This window comes from Cherax quadricarinatus, unplaced genomic scaffold (genome assembly GCF_038502225.1).
Source record: "Cherax quadricarinatus isolate ZL_2023a unplaced genomic scaffold, ASM3850222v1 Contig16, whole genome shotgun sequence".
Lineage (NCBI taxonomy): Eukaryota > Metazoa > Arthropoda > Malacostraca > Decapoda > Parastacidae > Cherax > Cherax quadricarinatus.
In genome coordinates this window covers 356,806-377,335 of record NW_027195042.1, presented here as the reverse complement: position 1 = coordinate 377,335, position 20,530 = coordinate 356,806, and the positions used below count along the sequence as shown (strand labels likewise).

The 20,530-nt window shown below is 37.7% G+C and overlaps 1 protein-coding gene across 2 annotated transcripts in view; it reads right to left on the bottom strand.

The window, feature by feature from the left end:
* Positions 1-710: 710 nt before the first annotated feature.
* Tmep (Transmembrane endosomal protein) overlaps positions 711-20,530 on the bottom strand; it is a 113,000-nt gene continuing 93,180 nt past the window's right edge. For both annotated transcript variants that reach the window (XM_070079784.1, XM_070079785.1), the window contains 2 exons: positions 11,005-11,247; positions 711-7,941 (listed from right to left, as the gene is read on the bottom strand). In XM_070079784.1, the coding sequence (XP_069935885.1) occupies positions 11,027-11,247 (221 nt within the window). In that variant the 3' untranslated portion in view covers positions 711-7,941; positions 11,005-11,026. The remainder of the gene's footprint in view (positions 7,942-11,004; positions 11,248-20,530) is intronic.

Sequence of the window (20,530 nt, the reverse complement as noted above, 5' to 3'; positions counted from 1 at the left end):
TTCTGGTTGCTGGTGTATGTTGATACTGAAAAGAATGGAAGTATGTTGTGGCCCTGCGGAGCCGAGGTGGAATGTTGCGGATCATTAGTAGAGGTTCTTGCAATGATGTCGATGGTTGCACCAGTAATCTTGTGACATCTTTGGTCTTTTACCCTGCAGTATTTATACAGCTGATGGTAGAGCATTTTATTCTATGCACTTGACATACTGTAACACTGCAGATGCCCATCAACTAAATTTGTTCAAAAAATTTGGTACTCCATGACCTGATTCAGAGTCCACTGCTACAACACTTCCACATTACTTAGTGTGTAGCTACACTAACATTCCCACAGTCTGGTGGTTCTATTAAAGATGTATTTGGTAGTTAAAAAAAATTTTTTTTTACATCTGGAAGAGTACAAGAATTAAGGCTGAAGAGAACCTTGAATACAAGGTTCTGGCTGAGCAAGTAAAATATGCTAGGTAAAAGAGCACAAGCGCAACTAATGCATTTTATTGTAACAACGTTTCGCTCTCCAAGAGCTTTGTCAAGCCACTGACAACGGCTTGGCAAAGCTCCTGGAGAGTGAAAGATTGCCATGGTAAAACGTTGCATTAGTGGCGCTTGTCCTTTTGTGTAACACTGTTGGCAATTCTACCAACATTATTACAGGTAAAACGTGACTTCTGGAATAGTGATGCTGAACCCAGTTAATAAATAATTCCTCTATGATACATGCTGACTTGCTTGACCTCTAAATAACTGGTAAGGTTTTTTTTTTTTATCTGTACCTTTCAGCAACAGTATAAGTACCAAGAATGATCCTTGTGCAACTCCATTACTATTCCATCCTAATTTATTTCTATTGTTCCAGTACAAGTTAAATAACCAAATATTTCTCTATCCATATTTGAAACTAATTACAAAGTTATGATACATTTACCTCATAAATTGAAAAGCTCTCAATTACATTAAGTCCTCAACTTACAAACACATTGGGGACCTCCTGAAATGTGTGTAATATTCATAATACAGAAAGTCTTCAACCGACGAACACGCTAGGAACAGAATTCTTCCTCCGTAAACCTTGCGTGTCATAAGAGGCGACTAAAATGCCCGGAGCAAGGGGCTAGTAACCCCTTCTGTATAACTAACTTTTCTTTTTAGGTCGCCCTGCCTTGGTGGGATATGGCTGGTTCGTTCAAAGAAGAATTTAGGTTCAATCCCGGCCGGGGGTATGGTTTGTTTGCAATCGTGTCATTACGATTTCTTGAGTCAAGAATTTAGGGGGAAGCACTGAACCCATAGGGTCATCCAGTGCCTGGGTAATGGGAGCCAGTCAGGTTCAAGTCAAGGGAATAAGTCAAATTCCTTAGAGCAAGTCTTTCACTAGCATCCAGGACCTACACCTTGAGGAGAATTTCTCCTAAGAATATATGGATACGTGTTTGGTCTTTATCATTTGTTAAAAGTCATGGAGTGAGTGTGATGAAAGGTCTTGAGGTAAAGCTCACAATTTGGGTAGGAAGTGCATTTGTCTTATGTAATTTTTGATCTTATGCTGGCATTTTGTAGTAGGCTAGGGGTAAGTATACACTTCTTGAGAGTGAATTTTGAAATGATGTCTGGTTTCCATTGTCCCTGTGAGAATTATCTTTGCAATCTTTAACACTGACATGCAGTGCTATTCACTTATGCCCCGATGAAGCTGAATGAGAGATTAGTTTTGAAGTAATTTTGTTACAAGGAATACAGAAAGGGAAACTCAAAGCTAGAAGAGGAAAGAACCAAAGAGGAAGAATCAGGGCATGAGTGGACAGAGCGAACTGATGGTTGTAGATCTTAAGTGAAAGATGGAACAAGAGTGGGAGAAAAATTAAGTTCAACAATTTTTGCAAAACAATGGAGAAGTTATATTAGTGACTAAGAAGGTGGGGGTAATAATAATCATGTGTGTTGTTGGTGATAATGTCCATTTTTAGAGCTATCACCATTTGGCCGTGTGTGTTAAAGTGAAGTCTGTTCAAAAACCAGATACTTTCATGTTTTCTGGCTGAATGATTATTAAGCAATGGTTACTGTGTATGATCAGGTCAGGTCAGAGGCTGAATGATTATTAAGCAATGTTTACTGTGTATGATCAGGTCAGGTCAGAGATAATCGTGGGACAAGCACTAAACGGGGCTGGGGTCGGGGCATAGTAGCTTCAGGGGAGGTAATAAGAGTGATCCAAGGAGGACTGTAGCTCTAATTTGTTATATCAAGAGCCCTTGAAGGCACTTGTGGTCTTTATACCCCTAGCTCGCATTTGTGTGCGCTACTATCAGAACAAAGTGCTAAACCCAACAGGATCAGTGTACTACTATTAAACTTACAATCTATGATTTGCCTTTCCCCTCAGTCTCTCGTTTAATTTCTTTGTCCATGATTTATACATCTCTAAGAGACCTGGTAATATATATCTTCCATTTCCAAGTCCTCCTCACTAGTTTTCTGCAAGGAATCCAATACCAAGATATTTAAAGTCTCCTCCAGATCTTTTTCAGCAATTTGCATGCTATGTTTAACGTATCTATGGAGACAAAGAACTTTATCTATAGTGGCAAAAAGGGGAATGTATTAGAGTATAGTGGTACCAACACTTACACAAGTGCAAGGCACAGGTTTTAAATGTTGCAGTGGAGGCGGCTCAAAACACTGGAGATGTGTATCTGAGGGCAATGTGTGGTGTAAATATTATGCAGGGAATTTGTAGCTTGGACATTAGAAGGTGCAGGGTTACTAAGAGTATTATTCAGAGGGCTAAGGAAAGGTTATTGAGATGGTCTGGATATTTTAGAGAGGACTGAGTATAAGCAGGATGATTTGGAATGTGTATATATCTGCAGTGGAGGGAAGGAGGGGTAGGGGGTTCATCCTAGGAAAGGTTAGAGGGAGGGGCTAAGGAAGGTTTTATAAGGAAGAGGCTTGGACATCCAAGAGGTGTGTGTGTGTCTAAGATAGGAGTGGAGACAAGGGGTTTTTATGACCTGACATGCTCTTGGGGTGTTAGCAAGGCAACATTTCTGAAGAGATTCAGGTAAACCGATTAGCCAGATTTGAGTCCTGGAGGTGATAAGTACAGTGCCTGGAAAAATAAACACATAAGCAGTATAATGTGATCCTTTAATGACAACGTTTTGCCCACACAGTGGGCTTTATCAAGTCTCAAACAGATCTACCTGGATGAAAAGTACGCGAGTCAAGTGGAGAATGCTATAAATACTCTCATACCTTTCACCCAGGTTGATTTGACTTGATAAAGCCCACTGTGTGGGCAAAACATTGTCAATAAAGGATCACATACTGCTTATGTGTTTATTTTCCATTGTGTCGGCATTTTATACCATTTATTTCTAAGTACAATGCCTACACTCTCATGGAAGGATGGGGGATATTGCAGTTTGGAGAGTCATCCGAGCTATAGTATCTGCATGTCTGGCAAGACTGTAGTGATGGTGAGAGGTTTTTCTTTTTCAGATCACCCTATCTTGGAAGAAAGGTAGGGTGATAAAAAAAAAAAAAAAAAAAAAAAAAAAAAAAAAAAACGGGTCTGTACTTCAAGGCTTTTTGCATGTCACTTTCTTGAATACTGGCATTACTGTTATCTTCCTTTTACCTAGCACTTTACCAGTGTGCATATGTGGGGATGTTTGTGCATGAGGGGGTGCAGGATATGGTGTGGTATTTGTCAGCACAAGAGTAAGGGAAGTGGAAGGTTTGTGCATTGTGTATTAACTGCCAAGAACCAGCATGTATAATGTACAAGGATGTGTCTACCTGTGCTCTGGGAGTGTGATAAAATGTAAGGAGTCAGCACCACCACTGCTAAATTACAGTTTGCTTTAATGATATATTTACTATTAAAATGCATAACTTAACAACACATTACCAAATATTAACAAAGATACGTTTGAAATATATATTCTTAGCAAGACCAATAACCTGAATTAAAACTAATATCCCTTTCTAGCCTTGTTTATTAACCCTTAAACTGTCCAAACGTAGATCTACCTTCGCTTGCATAGAGCTCCGAACGTAGATCTACGTTTTTTTTACATGCTTTCTTATGGAGAAAATCAAGGTCGGAGCGCTACGTGCGCAAACGTGGATCTATGTTTGGACAGTTTAAGGGTTAATACCTATTATATCACATCTTTGCTGAACTAATGATAAATATATTTTCCATCATACCATGGCATGTGTGAAAAAGATTTAATAAACACGCATGCACATACACACACACACACGGACACAGAGATAAGGGGCATGTCCTACAAGGAGAGGTTAAGGGAAATCAACCTGACGACACTGGAGGACAGGAGAGAAAAGAAGGATGTGATAATGACACACAAAATACTGAGAGGAATCAACAAGATGGACAGAGGCAGGATGTTCCAGAGATGGGACACAGCAACAAGGGGTCACAGTTGGAGGTTGAAGACTCAGATGAATCACAGGGATGTTAGGAAGTATTTCTTCAGTCACAGAGTTTTTAGGAAGTGGAATAGTCTGGAAAGTGATGTAGTGGAGGCAGGATCCATACATAGTTTTAAGAAGAGGTATGACAAAGCTCACGGAGCAGGAAGAGTGATTTAGTAGCGACCAGCGAAAAAAAAAAAAAATCAAGGAAAATCCTTAATACAGTGGGACCTCAAAATTCGAACGTATCACATATCGAACGTTTCAAAAATAGAACCCTTTTTTCGAACCAACTTTGCCCCTGTTATCGAACGCGCCCCTATTTTCGGACCACCGGGTACTGGACCTGTCCACCAGCCCGCTCTGTCCACGTCCCCACGCAGGCGCCGTGAGCCAGTCTGGCTTTGTTTATGCTTGAGTGAACGCTAACCTGCACTCTCTTTCAAACATTTAACGATTATTTCATTGTGTTTAGTGCTTGTGGGACTGTGAAATAAACTACCATGGGCCCAAAGAAACTTGCTAGTGGTACCCCTGCGGTAAAGAAAGTGAGAAACACCATAGATGTGAAGAAGGAAATACAGAAGTGGAATGATGTCCAAGTGGAATCATGTCCAAATGTTTGTGGGGAAATACCACCCTGAGCAAGCTGAAACAAGCCATCTTTGCAACAAGTTCAGTGACAGAACCATGTCCCATTTTAGGGAAATGTTAAAGAGGCACTAGAAACAGAGGACTGTGGACAGTTATTTTGTGACACAGGGGTCCAGTGACTCAAGCTGGTCCTAGTGGCATTAAAAGACAGAGAAGGGAAGTAACCCCAGAGAGGGCTTTACCTTAAGTCCTCATGGAGGGGGATTCTTCTTCCAAACACTAACCCCAACTCCCTCTCTCCTCCTCCCTATCTTCCAGATGCCATCACCAATAAAGGGAAGTAAAAATGTTATTTTATATTTATATACATAATTGAACACAATAGTATTTGTTTTGTGTATGTAAAACTGTAATTAACCTCTATAAAATGTATTTTTTTGTGAATATTTTTGGGTTTCTGGAATTGTATTTCCATTATTTCTTATGAGAAATATTGCTTTGATTTTCAGACTTTTTGAATTTAGAACTAGCTCCTGGAATGGATTAAGTTCAAAATTTGAGGTTCCACTGTAATTCCACAGACGTGTTGGGTCCAATTATTTTACCTTCCGAAATCAAATCATGCAGAACTCTAATCACAAATGGAATAATCCTTGCAGCATTAAGCTTTTACATACATATATAAGAGAGCAATGCCTCCTGTAGCATAACCTCTCGAAGTAAGAGGTAATGCAGTATAATCAGTATTTGCAATAACCGAAGTTATTACAGAATATTTACCGTGGCAAAAAGGTTGCTTTAACAGTAAAATATATCTCACTTTACCAAACACAGGCAAGTGTATATGCATCAATAGGCATTTACTTCTTAAATATCGCTATTTTAGGACAGTTTTTTCATAGACATCTACTAACCTGGAGATACTATGTTAAACATTTGTTAGAATCATTCTGTATTTTTAACATACACCCCTGAAGCTTCTTCTTAATAAATTATTGAGTTTAGTGGACACCAGACTCAATATGAAAAAAAGTGTCTTGGCAAGCAAAATAATGCATACCAACAAGACAGCAGTGATACAAGTAGGGTCTATAAACACTGAAGTTTCTATCCACACTGCAAAACATCATGCACCAAATCTTCAGTGACATCAAGTACTTGACTGTATTTCAATGGAGCAACAGGCATCTAGACTCATCTGCAACTAGTAACCTGGCACTTAGTACCATGGTTAAAAGGTGAATGGCAATCCTAGACCACAGGTTCAAGGTTATAAAATATCAACAACTCCACCGAACTGTTTTGTTTGCTCATAAATTTTTAGCACGACTTTTATAAACAAATCTCGCCTATAATTCATCAATAGTTAATATACAAAAATCAAGCTTTTTAATTTGACAATACCAAGTAATAATTACTTTGTTAATAATAAAATTTAATATTTATTGACATTAGTTATATTGTAGTTTTTGTTAACCCTGCCGCTTTTATCCATATCACTGTTGTGTTAATGATTACAGGGAACACTGACTCTCGAGCCTGGGATCAGACCAGGCCTCCATCTTTGGAAAAGAAACACTGCAGAAATAAGGGCTACTGATTTAGGAAATGGAAAGAAACAACATTTACTGTATGGAAGTAGAAGCTTCATAAGATTTACCAGCCATCTCATATGTTAACGAGATGAAGAAAAAGAGCAATCCTGCCAAAATATCCAAATATTTGATAGGCCTCCAGTTCACTCACAACAGGATGGTTGCTGTCCACAAATTGCTCTAGAATAAAGTTCCAGGAATCTTGTTGAAGTGTACCAGTTTTTTTATTCAGTCTTGCAGGCTATGTAAGCTACAGTACATAACCCTACCACTGAATTATGTCAGATGAGCGAGGCTCCAGCATTCTACAAGTGTCCCATTGGATAAGCACAAGAAGTTATGATAAAGATGTGCATGCTTTATTATTACTTATCCATGATTATAATCATCTATTCATATATGCAACTGCTTTGTGTAAAATGCATTGGCATTCATGAAGCACTAAACCCTTGTGTTGCGGAGTGCTATTAGTGGAGGCGTTAACCTCCTGGCTAAAAAGCAGTGTGATCACTGACTAGTCTGATGGTTGGTCACCACTTTTCCACATTAAAGAGGCAGTGCAATAAGAAAAAAATAACACTTGCAAACTGTTATTTACTGGGATCAATCTTTAAGATCTGCCAGTGAGACGTTCTTGATGCAATCAATTGAACCTGTCTTTCCCTGTACTGGATCACACTTAATGGCCTTCCCTTTTTCCAGGTGTTGTCTAACCCCTGTTTAAGACTTTCCCCTAAATAATCTTTTAAATCCAATGATAATTTTTCTACTGAAAAAATAGGCATTTTATTCAGAAAGCAAATATTTTTTTTGCAATAGTTAAAAGTTTAATTTTCCTCAATAAATAAAAAAGCTTGACACAATAATCAGATTTTAGAAGTATCAAATATGTTAGCAACTGCTGGTGAGGCTCAGTAAACTACAGTATCAAGCTAAAATTAATTGAATAAATTAACAAAATATAGTAATGGTCCACACTAGTGCTGTAAAGTCTCCTCAAAGACTTAAAATAAAAAATACCTATTTTGGTATAGTTCAGTGAATGTGCCTTCCCTGCACGGCTCCAATTTCTTAATGAGCACCAATATTAGCGAAACACACGCACACACTGGCAACTGCCCAGTTACTCTCAAGATTCAAGATCTGAATCCATCACAAATTTGATACAATAGTGTATCATATATTTGCACTGCTGTAAATGACTACATATGATGAACTTCTGGAGATGCTTTGTAAGAATAACTAGCTGCTGCTGCTGCTGCTGCTGCTGTTGTTGTTGCACACTAGAGGAATGATAATCTTCCCAACCTGAAACAAAAATCAGCCATGTTTAAAACTGTTAAGTTTTAATATATTAGGGCAATCATAGAGAAGTGCTAAACCTGTAGGAATTACACAACACCTGTGGAGGAGGGGGGTGGAAGGCATTCAGGGAATTACAGCACACAACCAATTCCCTAGATCAAGAGCCTCTCACTAGCATTAAGGAGCCTCCCTTAAGGGGACATCAGGGCAATGCTCTGTTACTTTACTCTCCTCCCCTCGATTCCTTGATAATGGCTATAGGGCTCTTGATTTAAGAAATTGGACCTGCCCTCCTCATCCTTGGATCTAAACTGAATGCCTCCCTTCCCCCAAGGTACTGTCCCCTGCAGGTTTAGCACTCTCCAAGGGATGTATTATCTTAATTATTATGTGGACTATGACCATAATTACGTATTACAATCAAAACTAAATACTACTAAACCCACACGGGCCATACAGCACTGCAGGGTAGGTTGTGCTAAGGATGTAATAAACAAGATCACTGCCCTTCCCGACTGACTCTGGCAGTCAGGAGGAGTGCTAAAAGGAAATATAATCAAAGTTGTGCAACGAAGCTGTCACTGACAGAGTCAAATAGGAAGTCTGTGTCCAAGGAGTGTGGCCATAATTATGATAATCAAAGAAAGAGCTAAACTGACAAGGGTCATATAGCACTGCAGGGCAGAAAATAGTGCTGAGGCTATAAACAGCTAGTTGGAGAGGGGATCAGAGGTAAGGGGAGAGAAGGGCTGGAAGGGACGCTAAGGGCTATGTGTCAAAGTTCGTACAATAAAGCAGCTGGTGACAAAAAGTCAAAAAGTGATTGCAAGTCAAAGGCAGGGCCGTCTGCAAGAAGGGAAGATAAGGTAAGAGTGGTAGGGCAGCAGCGGCATTGGAGGTAAATTCTGCGAGCTCGCTGGTAAACAGGGCAATCTACAAGGAAAATGTGGTCATAAGATAGGAGAGGGTGTTCGCTTTCACTATAATAACCAGACTTCGGCATAACCACAAGTCTGGAGTATATTTCAGCCCTCATATAGGGGAGTATACCTGGAGTGGGTTTCGAGAGTCAATGCCCCCGCAGCATGGTCCGAGATCAGATTTGTTCTACATCACTAGTCAACACATGGTGTTTTCATATCCTTTGACAAAACTAATATTTTGCAAAGAGAATCAAGGAAACCAGTTAGCCAGACAAGAGTCTTGGAGGTGGAAGTATAATGCCTGCACTTTAAAGGAGGGGTTTGGGATATTTGGCATTTGGAGTGACATTTGGACTGTTGTATCTGCATGCCTCTGTGAAGACAACAATATAAATGCGAATGATGGTGAAAAGATTTTTTGGGGTTACCCTGTCTCAGTGGTAGAAGGCCACTGTGTTAAAAAACTCACCATGGGAGTAGACTAATTTTTTTCCTATATATCAGTAAGCACAGTTTTCCTATCTGCACTGGTACTCTTAACATTGTTTCATTTGTAATGGTTTGTGCTAAAATTTCCCATACAAGATTTTTTTATGGTTTCCAGAGTTTACACTGGTCCTTATTTTAGATTTCAAGTTTGTATGAATCATCTCTCATCTCATGGAACCAGAATAGTGCTCAAAATTTTGGTTATCCAAAATGTTAATATTATACTTTAGTTCTGAAAATTCGCACAAGTGACGGAAAAGACGAGAATTTATGGAGTGTGACTAAATTATACAGACTAATGGAAACTTTTGAAATTCCATTAATCTGTTTTTGTGTCTTATCAAGCAAGAGAAGCTATATTTTGCAGAATATCGGAGCAATATAAAAAATACTAGGGGCCTATTTCAATAGACATTCTGACAGTCAAGACCGATGGCACGAACACCCCCTGAAGTCTTTCACCATCTCCAGTATTATTCTCTGTTTTAGACTGCTAAGTCACTGGATGGCAAGATGTCTCCATACCAAAGATACCCAAGTGTGGCACATGTGGTTTATCCACCTAACAGTTTACAAAACTGACAGGTAATGTCTAAAATAGACAGTAACACATTACACGATACTTAAGGTGTATAGCAAGTGAGGTGTATTTTCAGCTTTGTAAATGAACAGACATTTCCCCTTATTAATAATTATTTTACATTCAGTGTATTAAAAAAGGTCAACTTGAAGTATTGGCAACAAACTGTAGAGAAATAACTCAAGCACAAAGGATTACAGCACTCCATGGAGAAGCAGAGAAGAATCCTTCCTCTGTAAGTCATACTAGCCCTTTACGAGGAGCAAGGGGCTAGTGACCACTTCTGTGTAAATTACTAAATGTAAAAAAACACTTTATGAAAGCATTTCTTTTTTGGGTCACCCTGCTTTAGCAGATGGCGGCCAATGAGGAAAAAATTCAACAGGGTTGTGAAAGTATGCTAGACAGGAGCAAATGCTGTTGGAAGAAGGAAACATTTATGAAAGGATTCATCAAAACCTATTAGCCAAACCCAGTACTGGTGGTGAAAATATAGTGCCTACACCCTGAAGTAGGGATACTGCAGTTCAGAGTCATTTGAATTGCAACGTCTACAAGACAGCTATGAAATGAATGATTAATGCAAGGGTCACTACCTCAATTGGAGAATCCAGCTGAGTTAATAAAAATTACAGAAAATGCATAGGCAAGTGCTAGAACAAGATGTGTAGTACCTGGAAATGGGGCATAATCAGGTTTGATCTAAGAAAAAGAAAGTGTAGCTCAGATTTCCTAGCACAAAAGATTCTCACCAGCTTCAAGGTATACTACTTTAAGGATGCCAAGAACTATGATATAAAAGTGAAACCTGTTAAAAAAAAAATTACAATACACAAATAACCCTCACATAGGAGAAACTTATGATCACAATTTGGTACGACTTGTACCAATAACTAGTCACACATGAAGTGGTGACTGTTTTATGGTGTAGTGAGGATAGTTTTGCATGATATGTAGCAGGTGTGTTAGTGTGTGACTAGTTAATAGTTAAAGTCAGACTGAAAACATCCTAAGTTTCTTCCTATGTGTGGGTTATTTATGTATTGTCTCAATAAATTTTCTACCAAGTCTTACCTAGGTTGAATTTCTCAACTTTTCACTGAAACTCATCATCAGAACTCAGCAACATAGTCTTCTCATTATATGCAGTTCTTCCGTTGCCATTCCGCCCACCGTTTTGAACTCTCCCACCTATTCCACCTCCATTGCCATTTCCAATGCCTCCTACTGCCACTCCATTGCTCCCATTCGACCTTGGAACCTCATCAGCATCGTATGTGCTTACTGCAGTATGGCCAGAGCCTCTTGTAGTTCCTCCTGCAAAAACCAAAAACATTTTTTAATTATTTTCCTTAAGAAACATCAACATGTGGGTAAAATTCAACTTAAGGTTTTTCACTATTAAGACGTGTACAGAAATAAAGAAAACATTTACACGACTTTGTAGTTGACTAAGAAACTCGGATATTCAAACAAGTTACTTTATGAAGCCGTGCTGAATATTTTACAAAAATATAATTCTCATGCCTCGTAACTTTAAAAAACTGATAAAACAACATTCATTAAGGGTTATGGAAGACTTTTATTTAATAATACAATTGCTATAACAATAGTAAATAAAATTAAGCAAACAAGCATTAAGAAAGCTAAAAGCAGTAAAGATCGTGCATTAGGTAAGCAAAACAAAACCAGAAACATCTATCAGAGTCAACACAGGGCCACACACAAGTATGCATCAACAGTGACAAACTATGTACTGTTTAATCAATTAGTATAACTCACTTGAAATAAAAATAGATCAACTAAGACTATAATACTGAAAACACTATAGTTGAAAAAAATTCACACAGGGTGAAGTATGAGGTCTGTACCATACATTATGTTTTACTCTTAACAGACATACACTGTTCCAGATACAATTCTAATATGTACTGTACAATAATGCAGTAATAAAAAATTATCTGCCTACATCTGTTGTGAGAATAAAAAAAAAAAAAGTAGCACTTTATAACATACAGTCCAAGGGAATGTTAGTCAATAAATATTCTGTTAAGTGACTAACTTAACACAAATTATATCCAATATATATTGGCAGTTTGGAGGGATATGTTGTGTATCTTTATATGTGTATGCTTCTAAACTGTTGTATCCTGAGCACCTCTGCAAAAACTGATAATGTGCGAGTGTGGTGAAAGTGTTGAATGATGATGAAAGCATTTTCTTTTTGGGGATTTTCTTTCTTTTTTGGGTCACCCTGCCTCACTGGGAGACGGCAGACTTGTTGATGGATGGGGGAAAAAAAGGGGGGGGGGGGAAGTTGCCAAATTAAAAAATTCTGTACGTTAAAAAAAAATTGAACCCCTTTATTGTCCTAAAATGGTAGAGAATTGTTTTCTGAAGATAATGACACCAAAAGCATGAAATATGATAGATGACTTGTGAAATTACACAGGCGCAAAGTTAGCAGTCTGGGCACAACTTGCACATCAGTGATTTCTCACACCGAGTCCTACGTAAAGTCGATTCCAATGCTCAATTCAACTAAATTTTTAGCTATTTCATTAGTATGCCTTCCATTCTACTGAACATAAAAAACTGCTCATTCAACTATCAAAGGTACCTATAACATGCACAGAATTCAGTAACTTGGCCAACTTTACACCATACCACCCTCTAGGTATACCAGGCACCATATCAATGTCTTTTGACATCCCACTCACTCCACAGATTACTGGTCATTTACTATTTGTCCAGATTGACTAATGCTGAAGATAATAATGAGGACTTGGAGTTATATGAATATGAAGAGAGAGTTGCTGCCACTACTGATGTCTCATCAAGCGAAGAAAACTCATAGGAACTTTAAAGGATGATACAACTTCCTCTCACTGAGAAGAAATATGACCAGATGTGTTATGTATGTTCTAAACATCACCAGAGAAACAAGGACACAGGATTGTATGTTCTAAACACCATTAGAAAAACAAATACAAGACTGTATGTTTCTAAAATCAGAAAAAACAAGTACACAAGCTGTGTGTGCGCAAAACTTTAAAAATTCCACTGTGCACAGAATCCTGCTTTGAGGAGTTTCACGAACTCTATCAACTGTAGTTGCCATAATAGTGAGTATATAGCGTGTGTATGAGTTGTATGGCACACATAACATATGAGAAAAGTAAACAAAAAGTACAAGTGCTCCTCAACTTATGATGGTTCGACTTGCAATACTTAGACAATGATGATGCGGCAGCAATTACTTTGGAGATGAAACTTAATAATTACCCAGCATGAAGGCAGCAAGTCCCTAACTTATATACATTATTTTTACTTTTCAATACTGGTATTTATTCAGTGATAATTTATTTATTTAGCATATCATATTCATATCTGACCTGTGATATTTATGACTTACGACGGGTTCACTGGAATGTAACCCTTTGTAAGTAAAGGAGGAACTGTACAGTGAACAATGTCAGTAAAAATTTTGTTCAAATAAGAAATAATTGGTTACTGATCACTAAATATCCTGTATATATGGTATGAAAATGCATAATCATAAACATAAAAAAAAAGTATGCAATTGCAAGCATGTGTATTGCAACCGTATTACCAGAAATTTCAATACTATTTCTTGGCAAGTTTTGACCCATTTTTTTTTTGTTTTAAAACAAAAGGCCATTTTTTTTGGAAAAAAAAAATCCAAAAATACTGTGGCATAATGCAATTTCATTTTATCCCCATTGGCAGTTTAAGGGTAAAATAAGAAAGTTCCAGCTAAATGTGGAATAGATAAAAGGGCAGTATTTACAGACTTAGTAATAAAATATCTTGGCCAGGAAGTAAAGATGCAGGTGTACCTCGTTAAGTGCTTATTGTGATATCACCTGTTTACTGTAACCTTCTTGTAAACAGATATATACACATACACTATGGTGGGTAAGTAGAGTTGTATGACTACCAGTACTCTTCAGTTAGGTTATTCAGAACTTTTGATTAATTCCTAACCAACTGTATATTTGATGTCATTATTACTCACTCACCTTCAGCTCTTAATTTGCTATCAATATTAGTTTACTTCTACAATATCATGAGTTAAATTTACCCTCAGGTCACAGATAACCGCAATACTGTATAATCAAAATAATTCCAAGCTCATTAGTACCATATATATAAGTATTTTTTTGTATACATACATACTTATGAAGAAGTTTAATTGATAAATTATGCACAATAAGTGGAGAATTATTACTTTTTCACTGATGGGAAGCACTTCATAACGTCTCTTAGGCTTCGAACAACTGTTACCATCACTACTTTTGTGCTTTGGTGTCATTAAGCAAAATTACTGATAGTACATAGCATTCACTACTATCAAACTGGTATATCCCTCTGTCATTGATAATATATAGCCTTCACCACTATGCAAATGGTATAGCCCTTTCTGTTACTGATAATACATAGCCTTCACCACTAGGAAACACCATCCAACTGGAATACTTTCTGTTACTGAGCAGGATAAATTTCTAATATGTATATCATTGGTGCATGAATACAACTGTGTGTGGCCACTGTGTACATTTATTAATTAAACTGGAGAATTTTTATACAACGGATTGAGTACTGCACTCTAAAAGAAGGCTGAAAATTAGAAAGCTTTAAAAAACTATACTGTGTTTAGAATTAAGGTTTATGGATAACAACATTCCTTTTGTTAATTAATAAGAGAATACAGTGGACCCCCGCCTTACAATCAGCTCCCAACTCGAACAATTATGCAAGTGTATTTTTTTAAGTGCTTTTGTACGTGCATTTTTGGGGGTCTGAAACGGACTAATCTAATTTACAATATTCCTTATGGGAACAAATTCGTTCGGTAACGGCACCCGAACAGACTTCTGGAATGAATTAGTATCATAAGTCGGGGGTCTACTGTACTTTTACCAATTTATGAATTATACAATTATATTTACCCAAAATACACAACCACATGAATATTGCACTACGTAATACTAACCTCATGTGACAATTGGAACACTGTTAAGGTAATTATCACTGTATGCAACAATAACAGTCAAAGCCCGACACAAAAGACAACCCAAGACAAGTCATGAAAAACCCAAAATACCTTCAAGTGTAATGGAAGACCCAGATACCATAGCAACCCATCAACCAGCACAAGAGTCTCTGAATGAACATGCTTCAAAGATATTAAACTCTCACTGATGTTTTACTGAATATCTGGCTTTGTTAAAAAAATGTGGTAAGAAAGAATTCATCTTCAGCATGTTCACACTTGAGAATACAAGAATATTATACCATTGTATGAGGTTTGTCAACAGAGAGATAGGATAAAAATATTACTGTACAATTTATACAGACTATATATATTCTTGTACTAGTCTCTAGCAGAGGCAAATGAAGTCTGCAAAACTCTCCTCTCTCGAATTATATTACAATTTCCTTAATGTACACAATTACCTACAAGAGTTTATGGAAGAACTGTTCCTATTACTGGATCACCTTTCCTTCTTTAGGAAACATCCATAGTGTTAATAATACTTGTACTGTACATAATGTTTAAACAGTCTGCAATATTTGCTCATGGAGCAATGTTGTCAAACTGGCAGTGTAAATTCAGTTGCAATAATGTTGCAAAGGTATCGCTGAATATCACAAAATCAACATGGTACAGTGTTGCACTGGTAAGTAATGCACACTAATTAAATTCAACCTTACCCAAGTAACAGGTTTAAAAGAACAAAGTGAATTATATTACAAAGTCAATTCTGGTGAAAAATCAGTAATTTGTATACCAATTCGCAAGAAATATCAAGTACTAAAATTCTCAAAAATTATTTTGAGGACAATTTATTGTGACAGCCTAAAAATCCTAATGTACAGTGCATCGTCGTGAAAAAAAGGTGGAAATTTAACATTAAAGCCAATTCAGAAAACAACATGACTAACAAAATTTTTTTAAAGTTGACAGGGGCCTCAAGTCACTGACAAATTGAGATACATGTATATCCAAATTTATTGCTTTATTTTAGTTAACCATTCTTCGCAAAACTACAATAACAACAGATGAAATATTATGGTGTCTATTTCATGTTATTTCTCAAGCGACTCTAATATATTCCCTAACATCTATGAAAAGCTTTCGTCAATACCTTCCTGTTTTGGAGCACGTTCGATATACACCAAGTCCTCAATTTACGAACATGCTGAGAATCTTCTGTATTAAATATTATTGTACCCTTACTGTGTATATTATTACAGTAGACTGTCATTTAACAATTTAACACGGTAGTTATGTTCCTGAAAATGCCATGCTAGGTAAAACCATGTTAGATGAACTGAAGAACTTGTGGGAAAAATATGGTTACGTTTCTGAGAGCCCCCAAAAAGCCAAACAACTTTTTTCGGGCCTCCACTCTTACAAAAATAAAAGTGAATATGTAACTGTAGTTCATTGTTGTGATGTATTATGTTGTTTTTACAGCTTAAGACTACAAATGTAACACAAATAATAGTATTTGTTACCTTAAATTGTGGGTGCTGGTGTTTGTGGATGATTGTGAAGAGAGTGTAGAGTTATGCTGTGGCCTTACTGGGCTGAGGTGGATGGTAGAGGTTCTGGTACTGAACACACACAAGTTACCCGCACATAGGAGAGAGGAGCTTATGACGACGTTTCAATCTGACTTGGACCATTTACAAAGTCACACTAATGAAAAGGAGAGCAGGGTAGGAATATACTATAGGCAGGAGGTGGTAGTAGTAGTGGAGGTGGAAGGAAGTAGTAGTGGGGAGGTATTAAGAGTAGGAGGGGTCAGTCAAATACTAAGAAAGAGGAGCACTGCAAGGGAGCTAGGTGCCCACAGAGGGTAAGAGCAGGAAAACCGAGGGGGGGAAAACAAATAAATAAAGAAGGAACAAATACACAGGGCAGTAGAAAGACAACCCAAAGGAGAAAAAAGAAAGAGGAAAGGAGATGAAGAAAAAAGGAGGAATCAGGTTAGGTCATGAGTGTTCTGAAGTTTGGAGTATTTTACAATGTAGTGGGAGAGGAAGGCATCTACAGAGATGAAACCGGGACTAAGATTCATACATGAAAAGTTGTGTATTAGGGAGGATTCAACCAGACGGCAACTGTTATAGTTGGAAGTAGGGAAGACAGTTTTAGCAGAAGACCAGTCAATAGGAGGGCTGTGATCTCTGACATGACAGAAAAGAGCATTGTTAGTGTCGGCAAGCCTAACAATTTTTGTGCTCCTTAAGTCTGTCAGAAAGAGATAGACCAGTTTCTCCAAAGTACTGAAGAGGACAGGAGGAACAAGAAATAGACACCAAGAGCATCTGTAGAGAGAGGAGAGGTATGAACAAGATTAGTGTGAAGAGTGTTAGTCTGGCGGAAAATAATTTTGATGTCTAAGGAACGGAGAGAGTTGTCGAGATTAGAAAGACCGGCAATGTAGGGAAGGCAGAGGACAGAAGAGTTCCCAGGAGTAGAGTGTTTGGGAGAGAAGAAATTACGTTTAACACGTGAGAAAGCAGAGTCTATGAAATGGGAAGGGTAGCCAAGACGGGAAAATGAATTATGAAGAGTGGAAATTTCTGATTGAAGGAACTGAGCATCACATATGCAGAGAGCACAGAGAAAGAGGGAGATAAGAGCACTTTTCCTTCCACCTCCACTACTACAACTTCCTGTCTATATATACCCATCCTACTCTCCTTTTCGTTAGTGTGACTTTGTAAGTGGTCCAAGTCGGACCAAAATGTCGTAGTAAGCTCCTCTCTTCTATGTGCGGGTTATTTGTGTATAGTTCCAGTCATGGTATTGTGCTCTTTTTGTTATTTCTGGTACTGAAGTCAATGGTTGTACTGGAGTGTTTAAGTCATTTAGTCAGCTAGTCAAGTCATTCAGTCAGTGAAGTCAATAATTCAAATCATTCAGTCAAGTCAGTAAGTCATTCAGTAAGTCAGTCACAAACTTATGTTTACCTCTTTTTGTGTGTACAAAGTAACACTTCATTATGCCACAAGTTATCTCTTTTCTAATATCTTTGTTTTCTTTGTTAATTCTAAGACTTAAATGCTTATACCTTTTCTTGCCACTTTCAGCAACACTGGTATGCCTACTGGGTGTCATAATTGCTTGGCAGATATAAGATATAGTAATTAAAAGATCAAAACACAATTCACAAACACAGCTAGATTGTAGCAGAGAAGAAAGACTGGATGTGTATGAAGTATAAATACTGGGATGGTGGGGGGGGTGTCTGGGGGTGGCAGGGGATGGCAGGAGGTCTTCCCCGCTGATCCACATCAAGGTGGCCGCTTGAGGAAAAGGCATTTTTTTTTCCCTTCCCGCAAACTGAACCGTGTTAAATTAATCTTGCGACGTGTTACATAAAATTGTGCCGCAATTCTTCAATCGTGCTATACCCGAATCGTGCCAAATAAACTCGTGCTAAATGATGGTCTACTGTATATCGTTGTTATACACAATTCAGAAGGTCCCCAATGTGTTCCTAAGTTGAAGCCTTCCTGTATCATAGATCTTATACACAATTCAGGAGGTCCTCAACATATTTGTAAGTTGAGGACTTACAAAATGCAAAATATGTATATGAAACTAACAGTTAAAAATTTTACAGGCTAGAAACCCCCTTAGCATTTTTGTGCACTTGCACATCTCAGAGGAACTAGTTCGTCCAACAACTTGTAAATAAACCTAGTTCTTTTTGTCCTTTTCACTGATATTTTCAGATTTGTAGCCATACATTTGAGATTTCTTGCCATTATATACAATGCATGTCTTTTAGCCACAACTTGCAGACATTCCTTAAAATTTTTTTTTTTTTTTTTTTCAACAAGTCGGCCGTCTCCCACCGAGGCAGGGTGACCCAAAAAAGAAAGAAAATCCCCAAAAAGAAAATACTTTCATCATCATTCAACACTTTCACCACACTCGCACATTATCACTGTTTTTGCAGAGGTGCTCAGAATACAACAGTCTAGAAGCATACACATATAAAGATACACAACATATCCCTCCAAACTGCCAATATCCCAAACCCCTCCTTTAAAGTGCAGGCATTGTACTTCCCATTTCCAGGACTCAAGTCCGACTATATGAAAATAACCGGTTTCCCTGAATCCCTTCACTAAATATTACCCTGCTCACACTCCAACAGATCGTCAGGTCCCAAGTACCATTCGTCTCCATTCACTCCTATCTAACACGCTCACGCACGCTTGCTGGAAATCCAAGCCCCTTACCCACAAAACCTCCTTTACCCCCTCTCTCCAACCCTTTCGAGGACGACCCCTACCCCGCCTTCCTTCCCCTATAGATTTATATGCTTTCCATGTCATTCTACTGTGATCCATTCTCTCTAAATGACCAAACCACCTCAACAACCCCTCTTCTGCCCTCTGACTAATACTTTTATTAACTCCACACCTTCTCCTAATTTCCACACTCCGAATTTTTTGCATAATATTTACACCACACATTGCCCTTAGACAGGACATCTCCGCTGCCTCCAACCGTCTCCTTGCTGCTGCATTTACCACCCAAGCTTCACACCCATATAAGAGTGTTGGTACTACTATACTTTCATACATTCCCTTCTTTGCCTCCATAGATAACGTTTTTTGACTCCACATATACCTCAACGCACCACTCACCTTTTTTCCCTCATCAATTCTATGATTAACCTCATCCTTCATAAATCCATCCGCCGACACGTCAACTCCCAAGTATCTGAAAACATTCACTTCTTCCATACTCCTCCTCCCCAATTTGATATCCAATTTTTCTTTATCTAAATCATTTGACACCCTCATCACCTTACTCTTTTCTATGTTCACTTTCAACTTTCTACCTTTACACACATTCCCAAACTCATCCACTAACCTTTGCAATTTTTCTTTAGAATCTCCCATAAGCACAGTATCATCAGCAAAAAGTAACTGTGTCAATTCCCATTTTGAATTTGATTCCCCATAATTTAATCCCACCCCTCTCCCAAACACCCTAGCATTTACTTCCTTTACAACCCCATCTATAAATATATTAAACAACCATGGTGACATTACACATCCCTGTCTAAGACCTACTTTTACCGGGAAGTAGTCTCCCTCTCTTCTACACACCTTAAAAATCATAGCAAAATCAGTTTGTGTAACAGTATATTTGCTTTTGGTACTAAACCCATGAAAAGTAAGTTACAAAATTACATTACTAACTCTCAATTACTAAAAATTTAATAACAAAATTTAGGATAATTTTAAGACAGGCTGGGTAGAAAAACTGTAAATTCCATAAATGTTCTGCAGTTTACTTTGGCTGCAAAAATCTAAATTTATACATAGTACCAAAGACACAATATAAAAAAAATTCTTAATGAAAATTTTGCTTATTTGATTGCTGGCTAAAAAACTGTACATAATACATTAATAACATACTGTACATAATTATACAAAGATCACCAGAGAAGAACATGAAGACATTCAAGCTGCTAAGACCTGACTATTAATGTTTTTATAAATAAGACACTTGGGAAACATTTGGTTATCTTTATTC